Source organism: Phascolarctos cinereus, unplaced genomic scaffold, assembly GCF_003287225.1.
Source record: "Phascolarctos cinereus isolate Bilbo 61053 unplaced genomic scaffold, phaCin_HiC Scaffold_4;HRSCAF=312, whole genome shotgun sequence".
Lineage (NCBI taxonomy): Eukaryota > Metazoa > Chordata > Mammalia > Diprotodontia > Phascolarctidae > Phascolarctos > Phascolarctos cinereus.
Genome location: NW_027555847.1, coordinates 449,036,693 through 449,057,616, shown reverse-complemented (window position 1 = coordinate 449,057,616; position 20,924 = coordinate 449,036,693). Strand labels below are relative to the sequence as shown.

At 37.2% G+C, this 20,924-nt stretch overlaps 1 protein-coding gene across 2 annotated transcripts in view; it reads right to left on the bottom strand.

Moving 5' to 3' along the window:
• The window catches only part of ZNF704 (zinc finger protein 704), a 349,579-nt gene that overhangs the window by 53,009 nt on the left and 275,646 nt on the right, over positions 1-20,924 (bottom strand). For both annotated transcript variants that reach the window (XM_020976198.2, XM_020976199.2), the window contains exon 4: positions 18,203-18,435. In XM_020976198.2, the coding sequence (XP_020831857.1) occupies positions 18,203-18,435 (233 nt within the window). The remainder of the gene's footprint in view (positions 1-18,202; positions 18,436-20,924) is intronic.

Here is a 20,924-nt window from a genome sequence, read left to right as displayed (position 1 = left end):
TCAAAAATTGGCACTGCAGATAGACAAAGGATTGGGCTCAGAACTGAACAGGAGGAAAAGAAAGGGCTGGATGGCATCTGTGAAATTATGCAGTGACTTTAAGAATCCCAAGCTGTTACCCGATACAAAAGGATATCTTGTTAATACAAATGTTCTCTTGGTGAGGCTGCATGATTATGAATCTTGGAATATCATAATTTCCAAGAAATCAAAATTATGGGCAACCCCAAGATCAGTGGAGAGAAGTATGGTGGGAAAAACAGGCTGCATGTCTTGAGTGCAGGGACTGTTTTGAGGTTTTTACCTTTATCTCCCCAGTACCTAGTAATCTATAGTGCCCGGCACAGAATAGGTCCTAACGAAATGCTTACTGAATTACAGAATTAAATTAAAATAGTAAATTTTAGCACATATCTAACAATGATCTATGTACATGAGGAGGTGCAAGGGATTTCTTTTGGGGGGGTCCAACCTTGTGATTTCTTCAGGGTAGGGAAATTCCTAATGTGGAAACTCATTTCACTGATGCAGAATGGAAACCTCTCTGTACCATACAGTCTTAAAGAGTTTCCTGGGGTTTCTGATTGGTCAAGTGACTTGTCCATTGTCACACAGCTAGTACATATCCAAGGCAGAACTAGAACCCAAGTCTTACTGACTACAAGTTTGGCTCTCTAGTCACTGTGCTGTGCTGTATGAAGGAGATCATTCAGGAAATGTAAGCACAGACAAGGAACTGTGCTGGTCATGTAGTGAGAATAAGGAATGATAGCTGCTCTTCACTGGTTTAAAATAAAATCTATATAAAATAAAATTTTAAAATAAAATCATAGTTTAAAATTCTCTTGGGGGAAGTCAGCCCAAGAGGGACATGAAACTAAAGTCTGGTGCTACAAACACAAATGATCCCACTGGAAAAGAAAAGTAGGAGTTGTCTAAAGAAAACAAGGTGTATACATAGAGAAATCTCTGACCAACCTGGACTTTTATAAAGATACATATTTATAAAGATGGAAGCTTAGGGCAGGTACCTGAAAATTAATACAATCTAAGAGTGACAAAATCATGTATGAATAGTTTCAAGAGTGTAAACTGAGCTGAGGTTATTGATAAATGGCAAGGGCCACAAAGAATGTTTTTAGGTATTTTGGTAGCAAGGTGATCAATAGGGGAAAACACCACTGCCTGGGGAGAGTAAGATGATGATAATAGATTCTCTGCCAAGGAGAATAACTTTTAGACTAGGAAGGCTAAAATAAAAATGGCTAACAGAGAGTTAAAGTAAAAGATAAGAATTATAAGATTGTGCCTAGATACTCTCAACTGATTCAAGTTATGGGGCCCAGATGAAGTACTTCTTAGGATTCTGGGAATCCTATTCTGTGCAGATAGGATTGCTTGGCTTCTACCAGTGAATCGTCATTGAACAATCATAGAGTATGGAAGAAGTCCCACAGGAATAGAAATGGCCAAATGTTTTGACTTAAAAAACAAAAAACAATCCTCCCTTCCAATCCACGCCGTCCCACCCCCTCAATCAATAACAACAAACTACCGACTTGTTAGCTTGACTTTTAATTCCTGGCAAAATCCTAGAACAGCTAATAAGAGATGAGCTTACAAATATTTAGAATGAGAAGCAATGAAGACCATGGCTTCATCAAGATCAAATCATGCCAGGTTTAACTTGGTTTTTTTTTGGGGGGGGGACAGGGTTACTATATTGGTAGATCAGATAAATGCCATAGATATAGTAAAATGGGATTTTAGCAAAACTTTTGACAAAGTTTTTCATGTAATTCATGTGGATACAATGGAGAGATCTGGGCTATGGTTAGGTGAATTTAGAAATTGTTTAAATGACCATACCTAAAAATAGCCTTTAGTGGCTCAGTTTCAATTTGGAGGTAAGTCTGTATTGACGTGCTCCAGGGATCTGCCTTTGACCTATTTTATTCAGTATTTTATCATTTACTTTGAAGAAGGTGAAAATAGCATGTTTATCAAATACAAAACTGATAGGGAATAGTTAGTACTGTGAATGATAGATTTCAGAATTCAAAATGGTCTTGACAACCTAGAATAGTGAACTGAAGGGAATGAGGTAGAATTTAATAGGCATAAGATCCTATATTCATAGTTAAAAAAAATCAATGGAATAAGGACAGGCGAACAAACACTTCAAGGGTTTTAGTAGTCTGAAAGTTTATTATGAGTTAAAAGTGTAACTACTTAGTAGCCAGAAAAGTGACATAAAATAACATGGGATACTTTGTGCAGCTAGGTAGCACAGCGGATAGAGTACTGGGCCTGAAGTCAGGAAAACCTGACTTCAAATCCAACTTAAAACACTTACTAGCCATGTGACCCTGGGGAAATCACTTCACTTCTGTCCACCTCAATTTTCTCAATTGCAAATTGGGCATCATAATAGCACTTACCTCCCAGGGTTGTTTTGAGGATCTAATGTGACAACACTGTAAAGTGCTCAGCATAGTGCATGGCACATAGTAGGCATTTAATAAATTGCTTATTCCCTTTCCTTCACTAATAGAGGTATGATATCCAGAACTAGACATCTGATAATCCTACTGAACTCTGTCCTGTTTGGACCATAGGATCACTGATATCAAACTGAAAGGAGTTAGCCCTTTAGTCTAACCTGATTATACAGATGGGCTGAGGCGCAGGGTCTCTATCACTAGAAGCCAGGACTTCTATCACTCTAAAATAAATAGACGTTTTGAGGATAATTTTTTTTCTTTTTTTCTTTCACTTTATTTCACAGTGAAAGAAGCCCTCACCACCCCTAGAGCAAGGAAACGTATATTTGGGGCTGCCAGTGAAGAGGCATGTCAGTAGTAGCAGATCTCCCTACTGTCAACCCCAGCAGCAGCCCTGGACAGCCTGGGATGTCACCCACACTGGTCTCTAGTTCAAGATCAAATAGATTTTAAGTGGCAGAGCTGGAATTTGATATCAAGTCTTCTATCTCCAAATCTACTGTTACCACACTGCCTCCACTGATCTGGATCAGGTCCAGAGAGGGGCAACCAGGATGGTGAGACCATACCATACAAACAGAAATTTAAGGACCTGGGGATGCTTAGCTTGGTAAAGAAAAGATTTGTTGGAGGGTATGAGGGAGAGGAGAGGAAACAATATATCTGCCTTAAAATACGAAGGACTGTCAAGTAGAAGAGAATTCCAGGATTACATAAACTACATGCAAAAATTACAAAATAAGGGATCCTACCCAATTCCTTCTATGACACAATTATAGTCTTGCTATATAAAGAGAGTCAAAACAGAAAAAAGAAAATTATAGACTGATATTCTTAATTAACATTGATGCAAAAAATTTAAATAAATTATTAGCAAAGAGGCTATTTAAATAAATTATTAGCAAAGAGGCTAAAAGTAAGATTATATACTACGAGCAGGTTGAATTTATAACAGGAATGCAGTATTAGTTTAATATTAGAAAAACTATAAACTTAATCATACTAATAAAAACAACAGAAATCATATGATTATATCAATAGACACAGAAAAAGCTTTTGACAAAATACAACCACCATTTCCATTTAACACACTAAAAGATATAGGAATAAGCAGACCTCTCCACAAAATGATAAATAATACCAATCTAAAACCAAGCGCTAGCATCAATTTAATAGGGATAGACTGGAATCCTTTCCAATAATATTGAAGGTGATCCATTATGTTGCTTTGCTTTGATGTAGAAATGAGGGCTACAGCAATAAAACCAGAAAAAGAAATGGAGGAATAAAGCATAGGTACAAAATTATCAATTTCTGTAGATGACATGATGGCATACTTAAAAAACTCAAGAGAGTCAATTAAAAATAAAGTGAAACAATAATTGGAACAAAATTTCAGGATATGAAATAAACCCATACAAATCATCAGCATTTCTAATGATGCCAACAGAAACCCATAGTAAGAGAAACATAGGGAAATTCTATTTAAAATAACTACAGAATATAAAAAATACTTGGGAGTTTACCTCCTAAGAAACAAAGAACCACATATATAATACTACAAACCACTCCTTAGAAAAACACAGACCTAAATCATTGGAGGAATATTAATTGCTCATAGGTAGGGTGAGCAATTATAATAAAAATCATAACACTACTTATATTTATATATTTATTTAATGCCATACCAAACTTCCAAAGGATTACTTTATAAAACTAGAAAAAAATGAAATTCATATGGAGGCAAAAAAAAGTTAATAATGGCATGGAAAACAACGAACAAAGGTGGGAATGAAGGGGCCCTAATAATACCAGCTCTTAAACTCTATTACAAAGCAGTAATCCTTTGGTATTGGCTAAAAACTAGAGAGATTGATCAGTGGAACAAATTAACTACACAATATATGGAAGCAACCAAACCTAGTAACCTAGTGTTCAATAAACTCAAACACCCCTGCTTCTGGGATAAGGATTCACTAGTTGATTAAAAACTGCTTGGAGAACAGGACAGCAGTATAGAAGAAATTAGATGCAGAACCAATACCTTACACCTTATGCTAAGATTAGTGCTAAATGGATCCTTGACTTAACTATAAAAGGTCACATGATAGACAAATTAGAAAAAATGGGACAAAAATTACCTATGATATGTGTGGATGGAAGAAAAGTTTATGATCAAACCTGGGATACAAAGCAAACCTGGGATCACAGAAAGTAAAATGGACAATTTTAATTACATAAAGTTTCAAAGGTTTTGTACAAACAAATCTAATAAAATGAAGATTAAAAGGAAAACAAGTGGGAAAACTTTTTTGTAGCATGTTTCTCTGATAAAGGTCTAGCCCCCCCATGTATGTATGTATATATGTATGTATGTATGTATGTATGTATGTATATGTATATTTGTGTACATATATGTAGAAGTGATTCAGATTATTAGTAATAAGAACCATTCCCCAATAGATAAATGGTTGAAGGATATGAACAGGCAGTTCTTAAATTAACCTGGGTTATTTATATCCATATGAAAAAATGCTCTAAAATACTAGTAATAAGGGCAAATTAAGGCAATTGTAAGATTCTAGCTCATACCTATTAGGCTGGCAAAGATGACAAAAACAGAAAATGATAAATATTAGTGGGGATGTGGGAAAACATGAGCACTAATATACTATTGGGGGACCTGTTAATGGGTAAAACCATTTGGGAGAGAAATTTGGAATTATACATAAAAAATTGGGGAATAGCTGAACAAATTGTGGTATATGAATGAGATGGAATGCTATTGTTCTATGAGAAATGAGGAACTAGATGATTTCAATGCAAAATAGAAAAGCTTTAATGAACTAGTGAAGTGAACAGAATCAGAAAAACGATTTATACTATAACAATATTATAAAAATGAATAGTTCTAAGGACTTGTATAAATTGATGAAGAATGACATGAGTAGAAATGAGAGAACAATTTATACAATAGCAACACTGTAAAGACAAACAACTTTGAAAGCTATAAGATTAATGCAATGACCATCCATGATTTCAGTAAGCTTGCTATCTATCTCCTGACAGAGGTGATGGACTTAGGGTACAGAATAAGACATTTTTTAAAAACACAATTTGTGGATTTGTTTTACTTGACTATTACACTGAATTTGTTTCTCTCTTTCAGTTTATTTTTCTCAATGGAATAAGAGAAATGGGAAAGAGAAAACAGATTTCTGTTAATTGAAAAAATAATTTTTTTTAAAGGAAGATTAAACTTGCTCTGCTAGACCTAGAGCAGTGGTTCTTAAAGTGTGGTCTGAGGGCTCTTGGGGATGTCCAAGACTCTTTTCAGGGGGGTCTGTGAAGTCAAAACTCTTTTCATAAAAATGTTAGGATGTTATTTGCCTATTAAAATACTCTTCCCCTTTCCAACTACATATCTGTGTTAGGCTGGATTTGACATAGTCCAATCAAACCAACATATCACAACAGATTAAATGTAGAAGCAGATATGAGAATTCTAGTTTTTTTTAAGAGACATTAAAGAGATTTGCAAAAGTATGTAAAACAGTAATTCTCACTAAATTGTTTTTTGTTTTGTAAAATACAGTTATTTTTGGTAAAATATGTTATAAATAACAGTATGCAGTTAGCATGAAATGGGTCTATTGTACTAATTTAGCTGCTGGAAAAAAACAGAAGCCCAGTGAAGTTAAATGACCTTAAAAGCACAAAGCTAGTTAAGAGGAGAGTTGAGATCAGAGCTCCCTTTCCCCAGCCTAGGGTTCTTTCAACTGAACTCCTCCCCACCTCCAACATCACCCTTTCCTCTAAATCAGAGGTGTCAGACATGTGGCCCACCACACTCCTAAAGGCAGGTGAATCAGATGAGAAGTGAATTGGGAAATATTTAATGAAATTTTAAAATTGAAATAAAACAGATAATACTAATATGTGATTTTCTAATTCGGTTATGTACCCTGCAGTGATCCTTCTGTATGGTTTAGAAGCCCTTGTTTCTATTTGAGTTTGACACCATTGCTCCAGATGAACATATTTTCTCAATTCAATTTATGTTATAAAATTGATGTGTTCCTATGGAAGTTGGAATGGGGGAATTTGCTCGGAGATTAAAAGAATGTAGCAAACATCTAAAAAAATTAAAAGAATAAAAGGTATAATAGCTAACATTTATATAGTGCTTTAGAGTTTGCAAAACATTCTATATCTGTTATGTCATTTGATCCTCACAACAATCCTGTGAGGTAGGTGCTATTATTACCCCCATTTGGCAGATGGGGAAACTGGGGCTTAGAGAAGTTAGAGTGACTTGTTCAGGGTTACCTAGCTAGTTAAGTAAGTTGGGGTCAGAATGAAATTTGTGTCTTTCTAACTTTAAACCCATTCTTCATCTACCTCACCTCTTAACTACTACCTAGCACTTACAAAAGGAAATGTGACTATTTTAATGAAGATGATAACATTTTTTAAAACAACAGGGTCTAGAGAGAAGATGGAATAGTTGCTTTCTTTAGTCAAAAATCCCAGCTTTTACTTTTTAGCAAATCACTTTTCTTCTTTAAGACCAAGTTTCTTCATTTGCAAAATAGGGATAATAAAATTCACCCTACCTACTTCATTGGAGGGAAGGAAAAAGGAAGGGAGGGAGCAAGGGAGGAAGGAAGGAAGGAAAGAAGGAAGGAGGGAAAGAAAAAGAAGGAAGGAAGGAAGGAAAGAAGGAGATGAGAGTTTATTAAGCATTTACTATGTGCTGGGCACTAAGCTTAGTAAGTGCTTTATAATTTTTACCTCATTTGATCCTCACAACAACCCTGGGAGGTAGGTGCTATTATCACTTTCATTTTACAGTTGAGAAAACTAAGGAAGCCAGAGGTTAAGTGACTTACCCCAGGTCACCCAGCTACTAAATGTCAGATAATGGAACCCAAGGCTTTCTGACTCCAGGCCCACCCAGTGAATTAGCCAATGTACTAGCTAGCTACCTTTAGGGATAGGACTGTTGGAAGAAAAATACTTCGTAAAGATATAATATTATGTAAATGTGAACTATTATTAATGTTGATAATACAAACGCTAAACTGAAAATTTAAAAAGAATCAGTACATTCCTTTGTGATTAGATTCACATTTCTAATTGGATATTTTGTAAAACTTTCATTTTGTACAAAATATATAATATAGTTTTAATTTAAGGCATGTTAAAGCTCATAAGCACCACTGCCAGGGACAACCTCTAATTAATAACAAAGATGAGACAATAAATCCACAAATATCTGCTTCAGTGATCTGACATGTAGGATAAAGTTGTACAATTAAGCTGACAAATAGTAAACATCTATCATTATTCTAAAACGCAGCTAGGTGGGAGGAACAGCTAGGTGGTGAAATGGATAGGGTGCTGGGCTTACAGTCAGGAGGATCTGAGTTCAAATCGGGCCTCAGACACTTACTGTCTGTGTGACCCTGGGTAAGTCACTTAATCATATTTGTCTCAGTTTCCTCATAGGTAAAAGGAACTGGGGAAGAAAATGGCAAACCACTCCAGTATCCTTGCCAAGAAATAGATTTTAAAAGAGTCAGACATGATTGAAATGACTAAACAATAACCTCTATTTCAGAGTAATGAATATCGTAAGAAGGTTAAAAATAAGAAGAAAAAGAATGTATCCTCCCTTCCCCCTGGAATTTTAGACCCTGGTACCATTCCTGGGCTCTGATAAATGAGCTTTCCCCTTATCTTGACAGAAGCCATCATATTGCATATCGCATCACAGAACCTCCCTGCTTTCCAGGTCGCCATTTATGTACTATCTTCATCCATTAGAATGTAAGCTCCTTGAGGGCACAGACAGTCCCCTCAGTCTGTGGTCCCAAAAGACTCTCACTTGATTCATCCATGACCTCTAGCACTCATCCCATATCTCAGCTCTCTAAAAAGGCCATCTACGATAGTATCTCGCCACTTCCTTTCCTCTCATACTTTTTTTTTGGGGGGGGGCTAGGCAGTGGGGTTAAGTGACTTGCCCAGGGTCACACAGCTAGTAAGTGTCATGTGTCTGAGGATGGATTTGAACTCAGGTCCTCCTGAATCCAGGGCCAGTGCTTTATCCACTGCGCCACCTAGCTGCCCCTCCTTTCACACTCTTAACTCTGCAAGTCTGGCTTTCCAACCTCACTTTCTAGTGCAACTCCTCTCTCCAAAGTTATGAACAATCTCTTAGTTGCCAGACTAATGGCCTCTTCTCAATCCTCCCCCTTCTGAACCTCTCTATTTCATACTCTTTTCTTTCTAGGTTTTTGTGGCACTGCTTTTTCCTGGCTGTCCTCCTAACGATCTTAACTGCTCCTCAATCTCCTCTCTTGGATATTTGTCTAGCTCATACCCCCTAATTGTGGTATTCCACAGAGCTCTGTCCTAGGCACTCTTCTCCCTCTAGTACTGAGTCCATATTATTTAATGTGATATCATTAGCTCCCATGGATTCAATGATCATCTCTACACTGTTGCTGGTTAGTCATTTTTCAGTCATGTCCAACTCTTTGTAACTTCTTTCAGGGTTTTCTTGGTAAAGATCCTGGAGTGGTTTGTCTTTTCCAGCTCATTTTACATAGAAGAAAGTGAAGTAAACAGGATTAAGTGACTTGCCCAGGGTCACACAGCTAGTAAGTGTCTGAGGCCAGATTTGAACTAGGAAGAGGAGTCTTCCTGACTCTATTAGGCCCAGCACCTTACCCACAGTGACACATATGCTGATACCTCTCAAATCTACTTATCCAGACCATCCTCTCTGATCACTTCCACTCTTGCATATCCAATTGCCTACTAGACATTTTAAACCTAACATGTCCAAAAATGAACTAATAATTCCCTCACCCCTCCAAAACTCTCCCTTCTTCCAGACTTCCCTATTACTGTTAGGGCATCACTGTGCTCCCTGTCACCTAGGCATCATTCTCAACCCTTCACTCTCTCTTCCCTCCTCTCCCTTACCCTTAATTTGTTGCAAGGGCTGTCAATTTTACCTTTGTAACATCTCTCATATACACCCACTTGTCTCCTCTGACACATGGACTATCTCAGGATCCTGCTGGCTGGCTTCTTTCTCCATTCCAGTCCAACCTCCACTTAGCTGCCAACACGTTTTTCCCAAAGTATAGATCCAACCATGTCACCCTGCTACTCAAAAAACTCCGGTGGCTTCCTACCACCTCCAGGATTAAATAAAAAAAATTGTCTGGTGTTCAAAGTCATTAATAACCTACCTCCCCCTGCCCAATAGCCGTATGTCCAGTCTTACACCTTATACCCAGCCATATACTCTGTCATCCATGGACATTCACTTTTTTGCTGTTCTTCAAACAAGACAATCTATCCCCCAGTTCCCCATGGTTAGGATTCTATCCCTCCTCATCTCTGCCTCCTGGCTTCCCTGGGTTTCTTTCAAGTCCCAGCTAAAATCCCATCTTCTACAAGTAGTCTTTCCTGATCCCCCTTAATTCTAGTGCCTTCCCTTTACTGATTATCTCTCATTTATAGAGTGATGTATATAGCTTGTTTGTACATAGTTGCTTTCATCTTGTCTCCTCTATCAGACTATAAGTTCCTTGAGAGCAGGGACCGTCTTTTGCCTTTCTTTGTATCTTCAGTGCTTAGCACAGCGTCCGGTACATTGAAAGCAATTAGTGTGTGTGTGTGTATGTATGTATGTATGTATGTATGTATGCATATGTGTATTTATACTTGATTGTTTATATATGTATATACACATACACATATATTCCATACATAAATATATCTAGAAACATGATAAAACTGAGCTTCCCTAATGACTAATTTAAATACATTAAATTTAATTCAAATCTACCTCAACTGCAAGTGCTTTAATTATTCCTTTTTAAAACCTCAAGTTTATACACTAAATATTTTCAGTAATTTTCTTATTTCACCTCTTTAACTGGTAAAGTTATTTAATTAACAGACAGCATTTTTGCCTGTGGTTTTACCAATCGATCCTCTGATCCTTCCTTTATTTGGCCTATGGCTTTTTAACAAAGGCTGCTTGCTTGCTTAGTTCATTAGAGTGCCTCCTTGCCCAGGGATATCAGGAATTATTTAAAGGGTCATTTCCCTAATTTGCTATTTCTATAAATGTGGATTCCTGTATAGTAGGTTTCTTTCAAATAATTTATAGTAAACAGGATAAATGATTGTGTGACTGCTTGCTAGAGGACAATCTCAGTCTTATTATCTAAAGAAAGACTGGCTTGAAAACTGACATTTCATCTGTCTTCCTAAGCTTTTCTGTAATTTCTAGATCACTGATTACTACTTTATGTTTGAATTTCCTTTGTTTTACTCATTGTACACTACTTACTAGTTACGTAAATGCTTCATTCATTCTTGACAGGATAATGGGGGTGCTAATCTGATTTAAAAAAAAAAAGAAGCTGTGTATTATAAAGGCAAACATTACCACCAGTGTCATGTTACAGAAATCTTTGTAACACATGTTATTTACTTATTCATATGTCACTGCTTCAAAACTGCCAGCAAAGCCTATCATGACAATATGTCTTCATTTCATTCAGTCCCCGTCATCTGGTACACAATCTTCCACTAGTTTTCTATGTTAGAAGTTACACTAAAATGATTTTTCATCACAGCAACTCATGCCAATCCTTTGTGAATAATAAGATGATTGAAGGATGTCAGCATAAGAGCAGATGTGTCAAATTCCCTGTGCAAAACTTCAAGGCCCCATCCAGATAAAAATGTAATTGGCAAATGTTTAACAAAACATATAAAAACACAATACAACATGGATAATGTTAATTTGTGGTTTTCTAAGTTTGTATGTGGGCAGCTAGGTGGCGCAGTGGATAGAGAATGAGGCCTGGAGTCAGGAAAGACTCATCTTCCTGAGTTCCAATCTGGCCTCAGACACTTAATAGCTGTGTGACCCTGGTAAAGTCATTTAACCCTGTTTGCCTCAGTTTCTTCATCTGTAAAATGAGTTGGAGAAGAAAATGACAAACCACTCCACTAACTCTGCCAAGAAAATCCCAAATAGGGTCATGAAGAGTCGGACATGACTGACAGCAAATGAACAACAAGTCAGCATGTGGTCTGCAGGCATCTATTTCTATTTGACACCACCGGTGTAGAGGACTGATCTGGAGTCAGAAGACCTGGGTTAGAGTTCCTATCTCTAAGTAAGCCACCTAACATTTTTTTCTGGCTCAGTTTTCATTGTTGGTACAATGGGTATAAAATTTGTACTACTTTGTTTACCAGCACTACTGAGAGGAAAAGTGTTTTACAGTTTAGTTTCTGTAACTTTAAGCTACTATTACAGTGGAGGGTACGTCCTGAGGAGAATGGGTTGTGGCTGCTCCTTGTCTGAAGGTCTATTTTCAAACCTGCTTCATCTACAATTCTGGATAATGTGGAGAAAGTGGCTGAAAGGCTGCTCTTTTAGCAAAGATCAGGAAATGAGGCTTCTGAAGTACAGTACTCCTACACTTCTACCAAGGCAACTGGAAAACTGTCCCTATGCAAGGACAAAAGTTTTAGAAATCTCCAGTTTCAGGCATATGGAATAATTATCTTCACAAAGGCAGTCTTCTTGCCACTCCTTCCTTTTCAGTTTAAAGTCCTTTTGCCCAGATTTCTGAGACTTGGGACAAATACATTTTTACCAAGGCCTCATTAAGTGTACCCTAACCTCAGGCCTAGAGACCCTCATTCCTATATTTCAAGCCACTTCCCAGAAATTCAAATCCTATTTGTAGATACCATTTTCTTAATTAGCTGATTTATCCCCAAATCTGATTTTCCTTTCAGAAACTCCAGCTTTCACTCAGCATTAGTGATGAAAACACCATCTCTAGCCTTAATATCTTCAAATTCTTGCTGAGTACTTTATGATCTCTAGTAACTCTCAGTTTCTTCTGGAAGTATAATTTATCCCTTTATGAATCATGAGTAGTGGGTGGTGTTCGTCAGACTTGACAAACTTTAGGAAATCCCGATAATATCTGAATACGTGCCTCAAGAAGACAGCAGGCCTTTCTATTGTTAGTGTCACATCAACAAATATCTACTTTAGGACCTCTTAACAGGCTGTCATCAGCAACTAATATTCAATCTCTTCTTCCTTTGATTTTTTTTGGGGGGGCACGGGGTGATCAAGTCTCCCTCTCTCACCCAGGCTTGAAGGACGACAGCCATTCATAGACCCGAGCCAATACTGATCATCATGAAAGCTTTAACTGCTCTGTTTTTCCAACCTGGGCTGCACTGCCACTTCTCAGGCAGCCAGACAGTCCCCCTACTCCTGGAGGTTCACTCTATTAATGCCAGACTCAATTGTCTTAACCCAACTGCAGCTTAGAACTACTGAGAGCAAGTGATCCACCAGCCTCAGTTGCTGTTCAGTCATTTCTGACTCTTTGTGACCCCCATTTGTGGTTTTCTTAGCAAAGATACGAGAGTGGTTTGTCATTTCTTTCTCTAGCCTATTTTATGGAGGAGGAACTGAGGCAAACAGGGTTAAGTGACTTGCCCAGGGTCACACTGCTAGTAAGTGTTCGAGGCCAGAGTTGAACTCACGAAGAGTCTTCCTGACTCCAGGCCCAGCACTCTATCCACTGCACCACCTAGCTCCCCCTTAACCACTTAGCTCCCCCATTTGTACAGATTTCAGGCATGAGACATCTTGCCTAGCTCTTCCTTAGACTTTTACTGTATCATTACACTCCTGATGATACCTATGGATTCATAGTATCAGTTGTAGAGTACAAGAAGCTGCTTTCCACCTTGGAAGACCTTATTCCTTCCTCAAAAGGAAGAGCCCTATGCATATTATGTAACTCTAAGTGTTCAGTGGTCCTTATTCCCTTTTTCCTATGTCTAACATTCTCCCACCATCCAACTTCCTGACACAGGCCGGTATTCCTATAGCCTCTTTCAATCTTTTTTTTCCTTCTATAAAGTCCTTTTTTTTAATGAAACACTTTATTCTTTTTCACAACCTGAATGGTTGAGAGACATTTTTTCCCTTTTCCTATAGGATGGAGACCAATTCACACTTTCTTTGTATATTTAGCAGTCATATGCCCATAATGGAAAGAAAAATACTTTGCCCACTCTATTGGTCAAATTCTACTGGCCCTTAATCCGTGTTAGAAGTGAGGTGCTCAGTCTTCAGTTCTCAGCTGGTTTTGTTGGTAACCTTTGTGTTCAATTTTCACAGCAAAACATTGGGGCAGGGGTGGGAAGAATACTTATTGGAAATGCCTATTTGCTTTCCTAGGGAAATCAATCTTCTTAAATTCCTGGGTCAACTTATTTTTCTCCCAGAGGTTTTTAGGAGTGGCTGCATGTAGTCATTAACCCACTTTAGAAATGCCTGTCTGCTGCCGCCAGTGTGGCTATAGCCTATTCTTGGGGTGGGAACTGGGGAAAAGCTTAGTAGATGTGATTTAAAGAAACATCATGGGAACAGATTAGTTCCAACAGCTATCATCATTACTTGCTCCCACACTGGTTTGTATTATATAAGGGTATTAGAACAACAAGCCATGAATCCTGCCCAAGAGAAATCCATAAACAACTCCATCAAATCACAATGATGACCAGGAAATGAAAACCAAGACAAACACTGGTGAACTGCCATTGGCCTTCAGCCTCTCTCACTATTTCCCTGAACTCACTCTATCTTCTCACATCCAGTAATGTACTCACCCGTCCAATACACATTCTCTGTCTCCAAGCCAATTCCCTATCAAGATTTTATTCTTTTAGCGTCAAAGCTGATCACCCATCTTGACATACACCAGCAACTGGCCTACTTTCTCCTACTACCCCCAAATAACCACACAGAAATATAATCACTGTTCATCTCTCCAGCTGTTCCCAAAGCAATAAAAGCTGTGAAGGAAACTTTTCCACACTCTACATGCAGAAGTTGGATGACTACTTGTTGAGGATAATATAGGAGGAATTCCTTTTCGTTTAGGGGATGGACTACATGGCCTTTGAGGCAACTGTGAGATGCAGCAACCTGCTTGGCTCTTCCCTTGCCATCCCCACAGTGTCCCAAATTCCTCATAGGGTTTAATTCTAAAATTATATAATCTGTTACATTCTGGCTGTTTTCTACACTGTACTTGGTACTATGAAGGATGCAAAAGAAGTAAAATGTATGGTTCCCTATCTTGAAATGGGAACAACTTACTTTAAGAGACAAGACTTTCAGTAGCAAACAATAGGTGTCTGTGTGCATGTGTAAGTCTGTATATGTGTGTATATATACACACATATATGTATACAGACCTAAATATGGCACAGCATATATATATAGTTCATTATGCATTATACAGACATTTAGTGTGAAGCCCTGTGTAACTTTTCCATGATAATAATCAAGCATTTGTTAAGTGTCTACTATGTGCTGAGCAATGGGCTAACATTAAATCCTACAATTTAGAAAGTAATTAATCACTCCAAATTGAATTGAAAATCAGTTTAAGGTGCAGACATAGCTTCCATCTACAGTGGCTACAGCCACAAACTAAAAGGCAGTGTTTCCATGACCAGTCAGAAAGGAGGTTCCGGCAAGGAACAGGCCCTTCTGTCTCACCAAGCTATCTGGTGAAGCTGGGGCTCATCACCAGTGGTATCACCCTTTAGAATGATGAACATGAGGCATCAGGGCCTCCTAGTGGCAATTAGATGACCCTCATTCTCAATGAGCCAGACAGGCTTGATGTTGGAAGAAGCTTTTTCACAGGGGGAATAGGTCACCTCAGAAGCTAGTGAGTGCCCCTCCTTGGAGGGCTTCAAACAGAAGCTGAATGACCACACAGTACAGAAGGGATTCTAGTAGGGCAACAGTTCTTAATTTTTTCTGTGCCATGGAAAGAAACCAATTACACTGAAATAAAGATGGATTTTTAAAAAACTCATCCAAGTTCATAAACTTCCTGAAATTTGTCCTTGTGGTCCATGGACCCCAGGTTAGGAACCCCCTGCTGTAATGGAGATCTCTTCTAGGCTCTGAAATGTTATGATTCTGGATCTAAAACTCTAGTAGATGTTACAAAGCTGGAAAAGCTGAAAATACAAGGCCAGAAATGAGATATATGTTTGTTGTCAGAGACCATCCTCATTATTAAGATGATGGGTTTTTTTTTAAGCCACAACAACTCTTTAAGACCATCTACAAAGTCTTAGAAGCGTTAGACTCTCTGTCTGTGGAGTGATATGAAATCTTGTGTCCTTAAACATACACATACATGTGATAGAAACGTACTAAAATTTATCCTGTACAGCAGTTCTTAACCTGGGATTTGCGAACTTTTTAAAAAATATAGTGTAATTGTGACACAATAAAGGTTAAGAACTCCTGGTCAACAGAATTGTCAGAGATTTTTTTTTTTTAAACCGAACAGGCACACAACAACATTAATAATGATAGCTGTAATTAAAATTGTAAAAGAAAGCCCAAATCACCTCCCAGATCAATCAATTACTACTGACTCAGTGCTGTGCACCCATTATATTAATGATGAGAAAAAAAATGAACAGAATTTAAACAGAAATAGGTGGGGTGGGGTAGTGCAAGTGGGGAAAGGTTTCACTCTGCCCTCCTAAAAACAACTCTATTTTTCCATCTTTTTCAGAGTCCTTTCTTCAACTTGATAATTATCAGTATTACTCCCTTTCCCTTACCAGGGCCAGTTTAAGGACTCAAGGGTCAATAACTTGAGTTTCAAAATAATCAATTGGCTCAGGTTACATAATTAGCTAATTTAAGCTGCATTATACATTAAGCGGCTCCTGAGTGTTTCCCAGGGGCCAGCCAGGGTCTGAGTCAAGGGAGAAGTCACTAAGAAGCAAGAATAAACATTTTGTTTTTTTACCTTCTTCCTAGGGAGAGTTCCTTTTCATCCTACTATGTAAAACATGACTTGTTATGTTAAGAGAGAGGCAGAGAAGAAAATGTTGGACTGATGCCATCTCTTTGTTTTCCTTGTTGAGAGAAGCTAGAATAAATAAATAATTTATTCGCAGTAAAGCTCAGGAGTTTGCTTTGAATTTCACTTGGTATATAATTATGTATAATGTTGCTAATACAGATCAAATCTAGGAATGATATTTTTGTATCTGCACAGCATCTTTCTTTCAAAGAAAGATATACTTCAATATAGCTTTACTTTTTATAAGTAGAAAATTATGAGTTAATTATATTTTTGCAAAATAGGTTAATTTTAAATGTGCCAGGAAGCTTGCTATTTAAAAATATCTTGCTGTAAAGCTTTTTATAAAGCAAATTCTTTTTTGTTGTTGTTTAGATCCAGATTTTCATATATCAGGTTTTCTTAATGTGAAGTCCACATGTGTGCTGCACATCAAATCTGATAAGGTCAAGAAACACAGTTGTATTATTAACTCCATTTTTACAATCGACGGAACTGTTTTTTAGAGAAGGCACAGAGAGAGTTGAGGCAGAACTGAGGTTGGGACACAGCCTTCAAAGCTCACTGCAATGGTGGATCAGTATACACAGAAAATTAGTCTGCTTAGCAGTGTTAGACATACATGATGTATTCATCTATTCAATGTAGTCTTTAGAACCATCAAAGATTTGTTTAAAAGAAGTCATGGAGTCCATACAATAATGTATAACACAATTAGCTGATTATTAGTCTTTCTCCATAGAGTGTATGTAAGATAATTGGTGTCCACTTATAATCTTAGGCCTTTCTAATTATAATTTTCTTTGTACTAGAGCTCATTAGGGGTATTTGGATAAAAATGAGTTTGGAGGGACAAGACAGCAAAAGCATTAATAACAAAGACTGGCTATGAAAACATTCATCTATAAATACTAGTATCAAGTTCTTTTTGAAAAATTTGAATATTTTTGAATTTATTATTATTCTACTGAATTAGAAAAAAATAATAATAGAATTCATTTGGAAGAACAAAAAGTCAAGAATATCAAAGGAACTAATAGAAAAAAAAGAGGTGTAGCAATACCAAATTATAAATACAGAAAAATCCTCAATAGGATAATAGTGATCTTTAATTTGGATTTACTTTTAGTCATCTTGATGGGCACCTTAAGTCGTGTTACCAAATATTAAAAAATTGTTTCACTGCTCTGGTAAAATAACAAAGATATTTGTAAATAATCACAGCAAAATTAAAAAAAAACTCCTAAATTTCTTAATGAAAAATATGATTGAATCAGTTAATTTCTGATATTATATTGCAAGATGCTGGCTTTTGCTATGAAGCATCTTATAAGGTGAGCTAATGAAGCCAATTTTGTTTTCCAATTATAAATTATTGAAAGCAAACAATCTCACCCTTCTCATTAAACAAATTCACTGTACTATTGTCAGATTCAGAACAAAACTAATCTGAAGATATAAAATTAAAGAAAAAAAGACCATCCTTGTATTATTTGGCATTCTGAGCAGTAGGCATTATAAAGATTACTCAAAAAGATTTTATCTTAAAGAATCAACTCAACTTTTGTTTAAAGTGAAGCATTTCACAATGGCAGAATTTGAGGCAGAACAGACAACTGGCTTTAAGGGTGAAAAAGACTGTTCTGAAATGTAAAGCCTGTTCACAAAACCAAGAACACAACAGTTATGTTAACTGGAGGCTAGACAAACCTTTCTTTTCCTGGGAATGGGTTCATCAAAGAGAAGGTTGCTTGCTTCTGTTTCATCAATGCCGTCATCTGGCTGAGTGGGTGTTCGGAAGGGCTTGAAGCTATCGGCTGACAGAGGTGGAGATGGGGTGGACGGATTGGATTGATCGCTGGGGGCACTCCAGCTCCAGTACCCACTACTGCTTGTACTTGAAGGCACAAATCCCCCTTCTTTCCAAGATCCGCTGAGGCCCTCTGTTTACAAACACATCAATGAATAAATACATATTTCTTTACACTGAGGTCCACCAAGTGTCAGAAATGAGAATTCTTTACTCTGGGCACCCTGCCTCTGATTTTGTTCAATCATGGATATTGTGTTAAATGATTTGCATGAAGTGGTGATGGCAAGGTTCAGAACTCTATTTACACATCCCCATCCCAAACATGCTAGGGTTACACTCAAGAGCTTATCATCTCTTCGTTATTTTAAATAAATGTTCATTTAGCTTTGTCTACGACTAACCATTGAAGAGATGTGAAATTTGGCTAGATGACAGAGCAAAGCCTTTGGGTCTGACTTCTCATATAAAGTAAGCTGCTAATCTCATAGCCAAGGCTGAACTTGGAGGAGAATATATAGAAAAAAAATACAAGCAACTTTGATGTTTTATTTCACCTTTCTATTCATGAGGGAAGTACTATAAACTGACTGACAATTAGCAGGAAACACTGGCTAGAGTACTTAGGTTTGAATCCTAGGCCTATAACAATGTGTAAGTCTGAGCCTTGATTTCTTCATCTGTAAAATGGAGATGATACTAACTTTAAAGGATTCAACATTTCAATTTAATTCAACAAATATTTATTAAGAACCTCATATGTACAAGTCCCTAGCCAGGTGCTAATTATATAAAGACAAAAATTAAACAGTCCTTGACCTCAAGAATCTAATATTAGGCAGCTGGTAGCATAATGGATGGGAAGCTAGGTGGTGCCATAGTGCACAGAGCCCTGGGACTGAAGTCAGAAAGACTCATTATTCCAGAGTTCAAATCTCACCTCAGACACTAACTAGTTGTGTGACCTTGGGCAAGTCACTTAACTCTGTTTGCCTCAGTTTCCTTCTCTGTCAGATGGGCTGGAGAAGGAAATGAGAAACCACTCCCGCATCTTTGCCAAGAAAACCCAAATGGGTCACAATGAATTTGATATGACTAAAAACAACTGAACAACAAATAAAACACAGTGGATAGTCAGGAAGACCTGAGTTTGACTCCTGCCTCAGACACTTACTAACTGTGTGACCCTGGGCAAATTACTTGACCTCTCTAAACCTTAGTTTTCTCATCTGTCAAATTGGGATAATAGCACTTATCTAACAGTGTTGTTGTGAGAATTAAAGAAGATAATATGTGTAAAGTATTTTTCAAATCTTAAAGTATTCTATAAATGCTGGCTATGATTATTTTAACATTCAATAGTCTATGTACAAAATGTACATATGTAAGTGAATTTAAAAGAAACAGAAAAGATAAAAGGAGGAATGGAGTAGACTGTATATGAAGGAGCTACATTCATGTTGGGAACCCCAGAAGTAAAAATGAATAAGCTTTGGGGAGAGAATTTTGATGAGGATAAACCCTTGAATATTTGGAAGGATATTTTAATGGCAGTATGCAACAGACATGGAAAGAAAAAAAAGTCAGATGACAAGTTTGGGCAATAGGGTGGTTAAGAGTTGGAAGACACCTTATGGATAGTATAGTTTAACTCTTTTTTTCTTTTAATAGATGTAAAAACTGAGGTCCAGAGATATTAAGCAATTTGTCCACAGTCACACATGTAGTAAGAGGCTCCCAAAGTGGGCAATACTGCCCCCTGGAGGGCACTGGAACGATCCAGGAGGGTGGTAGTAGTCTTGGGTGCAATTGGGAGACGTTGAATAAAATTAAGGGGGTGGTACAAGCATAAGGAAAGAAGAGAAGATAAGAAAAATTTGAAAAATTGTTTATGCATGCTTTATTTGTTGAATAACAGAGTTAAAGTCATAGTACTTACATTATTTTCCAAATAAACACACAAAATGCAAGTTATAAACAAACAATCTGTGGCCAAGTCCACCAACAGGTCTTAACAAGCAAGTGTTGGCAGGCGAGCATGTCACACATTGTCGGGAAGACCAGCATGTATCAGCAGGAATATGTATACATAATGGCTTGTTTACAATACAATATTATATAGTTACATGACACAATATTATGTCATCAAAATTTCAATGCAGCAAAAACCCACAAATTTACAATAAATTATTAAATTTAAGATGCATCATTTAAAAATATTTCATATATTTTTTGAAATGATGCAAATTTCAAAAAGGTTAAAGGGTTAAAGAAAGTAGATTTTCGGGGGGGGGGCTGAGCAATTTTTTTTTTAAAGGGAACAGTAGGCCAAATAATTTTGGAACCTCTGTAAACAAATGACAGACATGGTATTTGAAGGCAGGTTCTATATTTCTGATTTGCCCTAATGATGGGGCATGAATGAGAATTATGCAGGATAGGCAGGCATGATAGGTTACAATCTGTATCAGTGGAGGGAATTTCCTCATCACTGAGATGATAGATTCATTTTGTCATTCTTTCTTTGTCAGGGTCACTACACTGGTATATCAGGGAAACGAGGCAGATGTAGTCACCTGGATTTAGAAAGCACTGGAAAAGGAGTTTATAGATTCATATTCC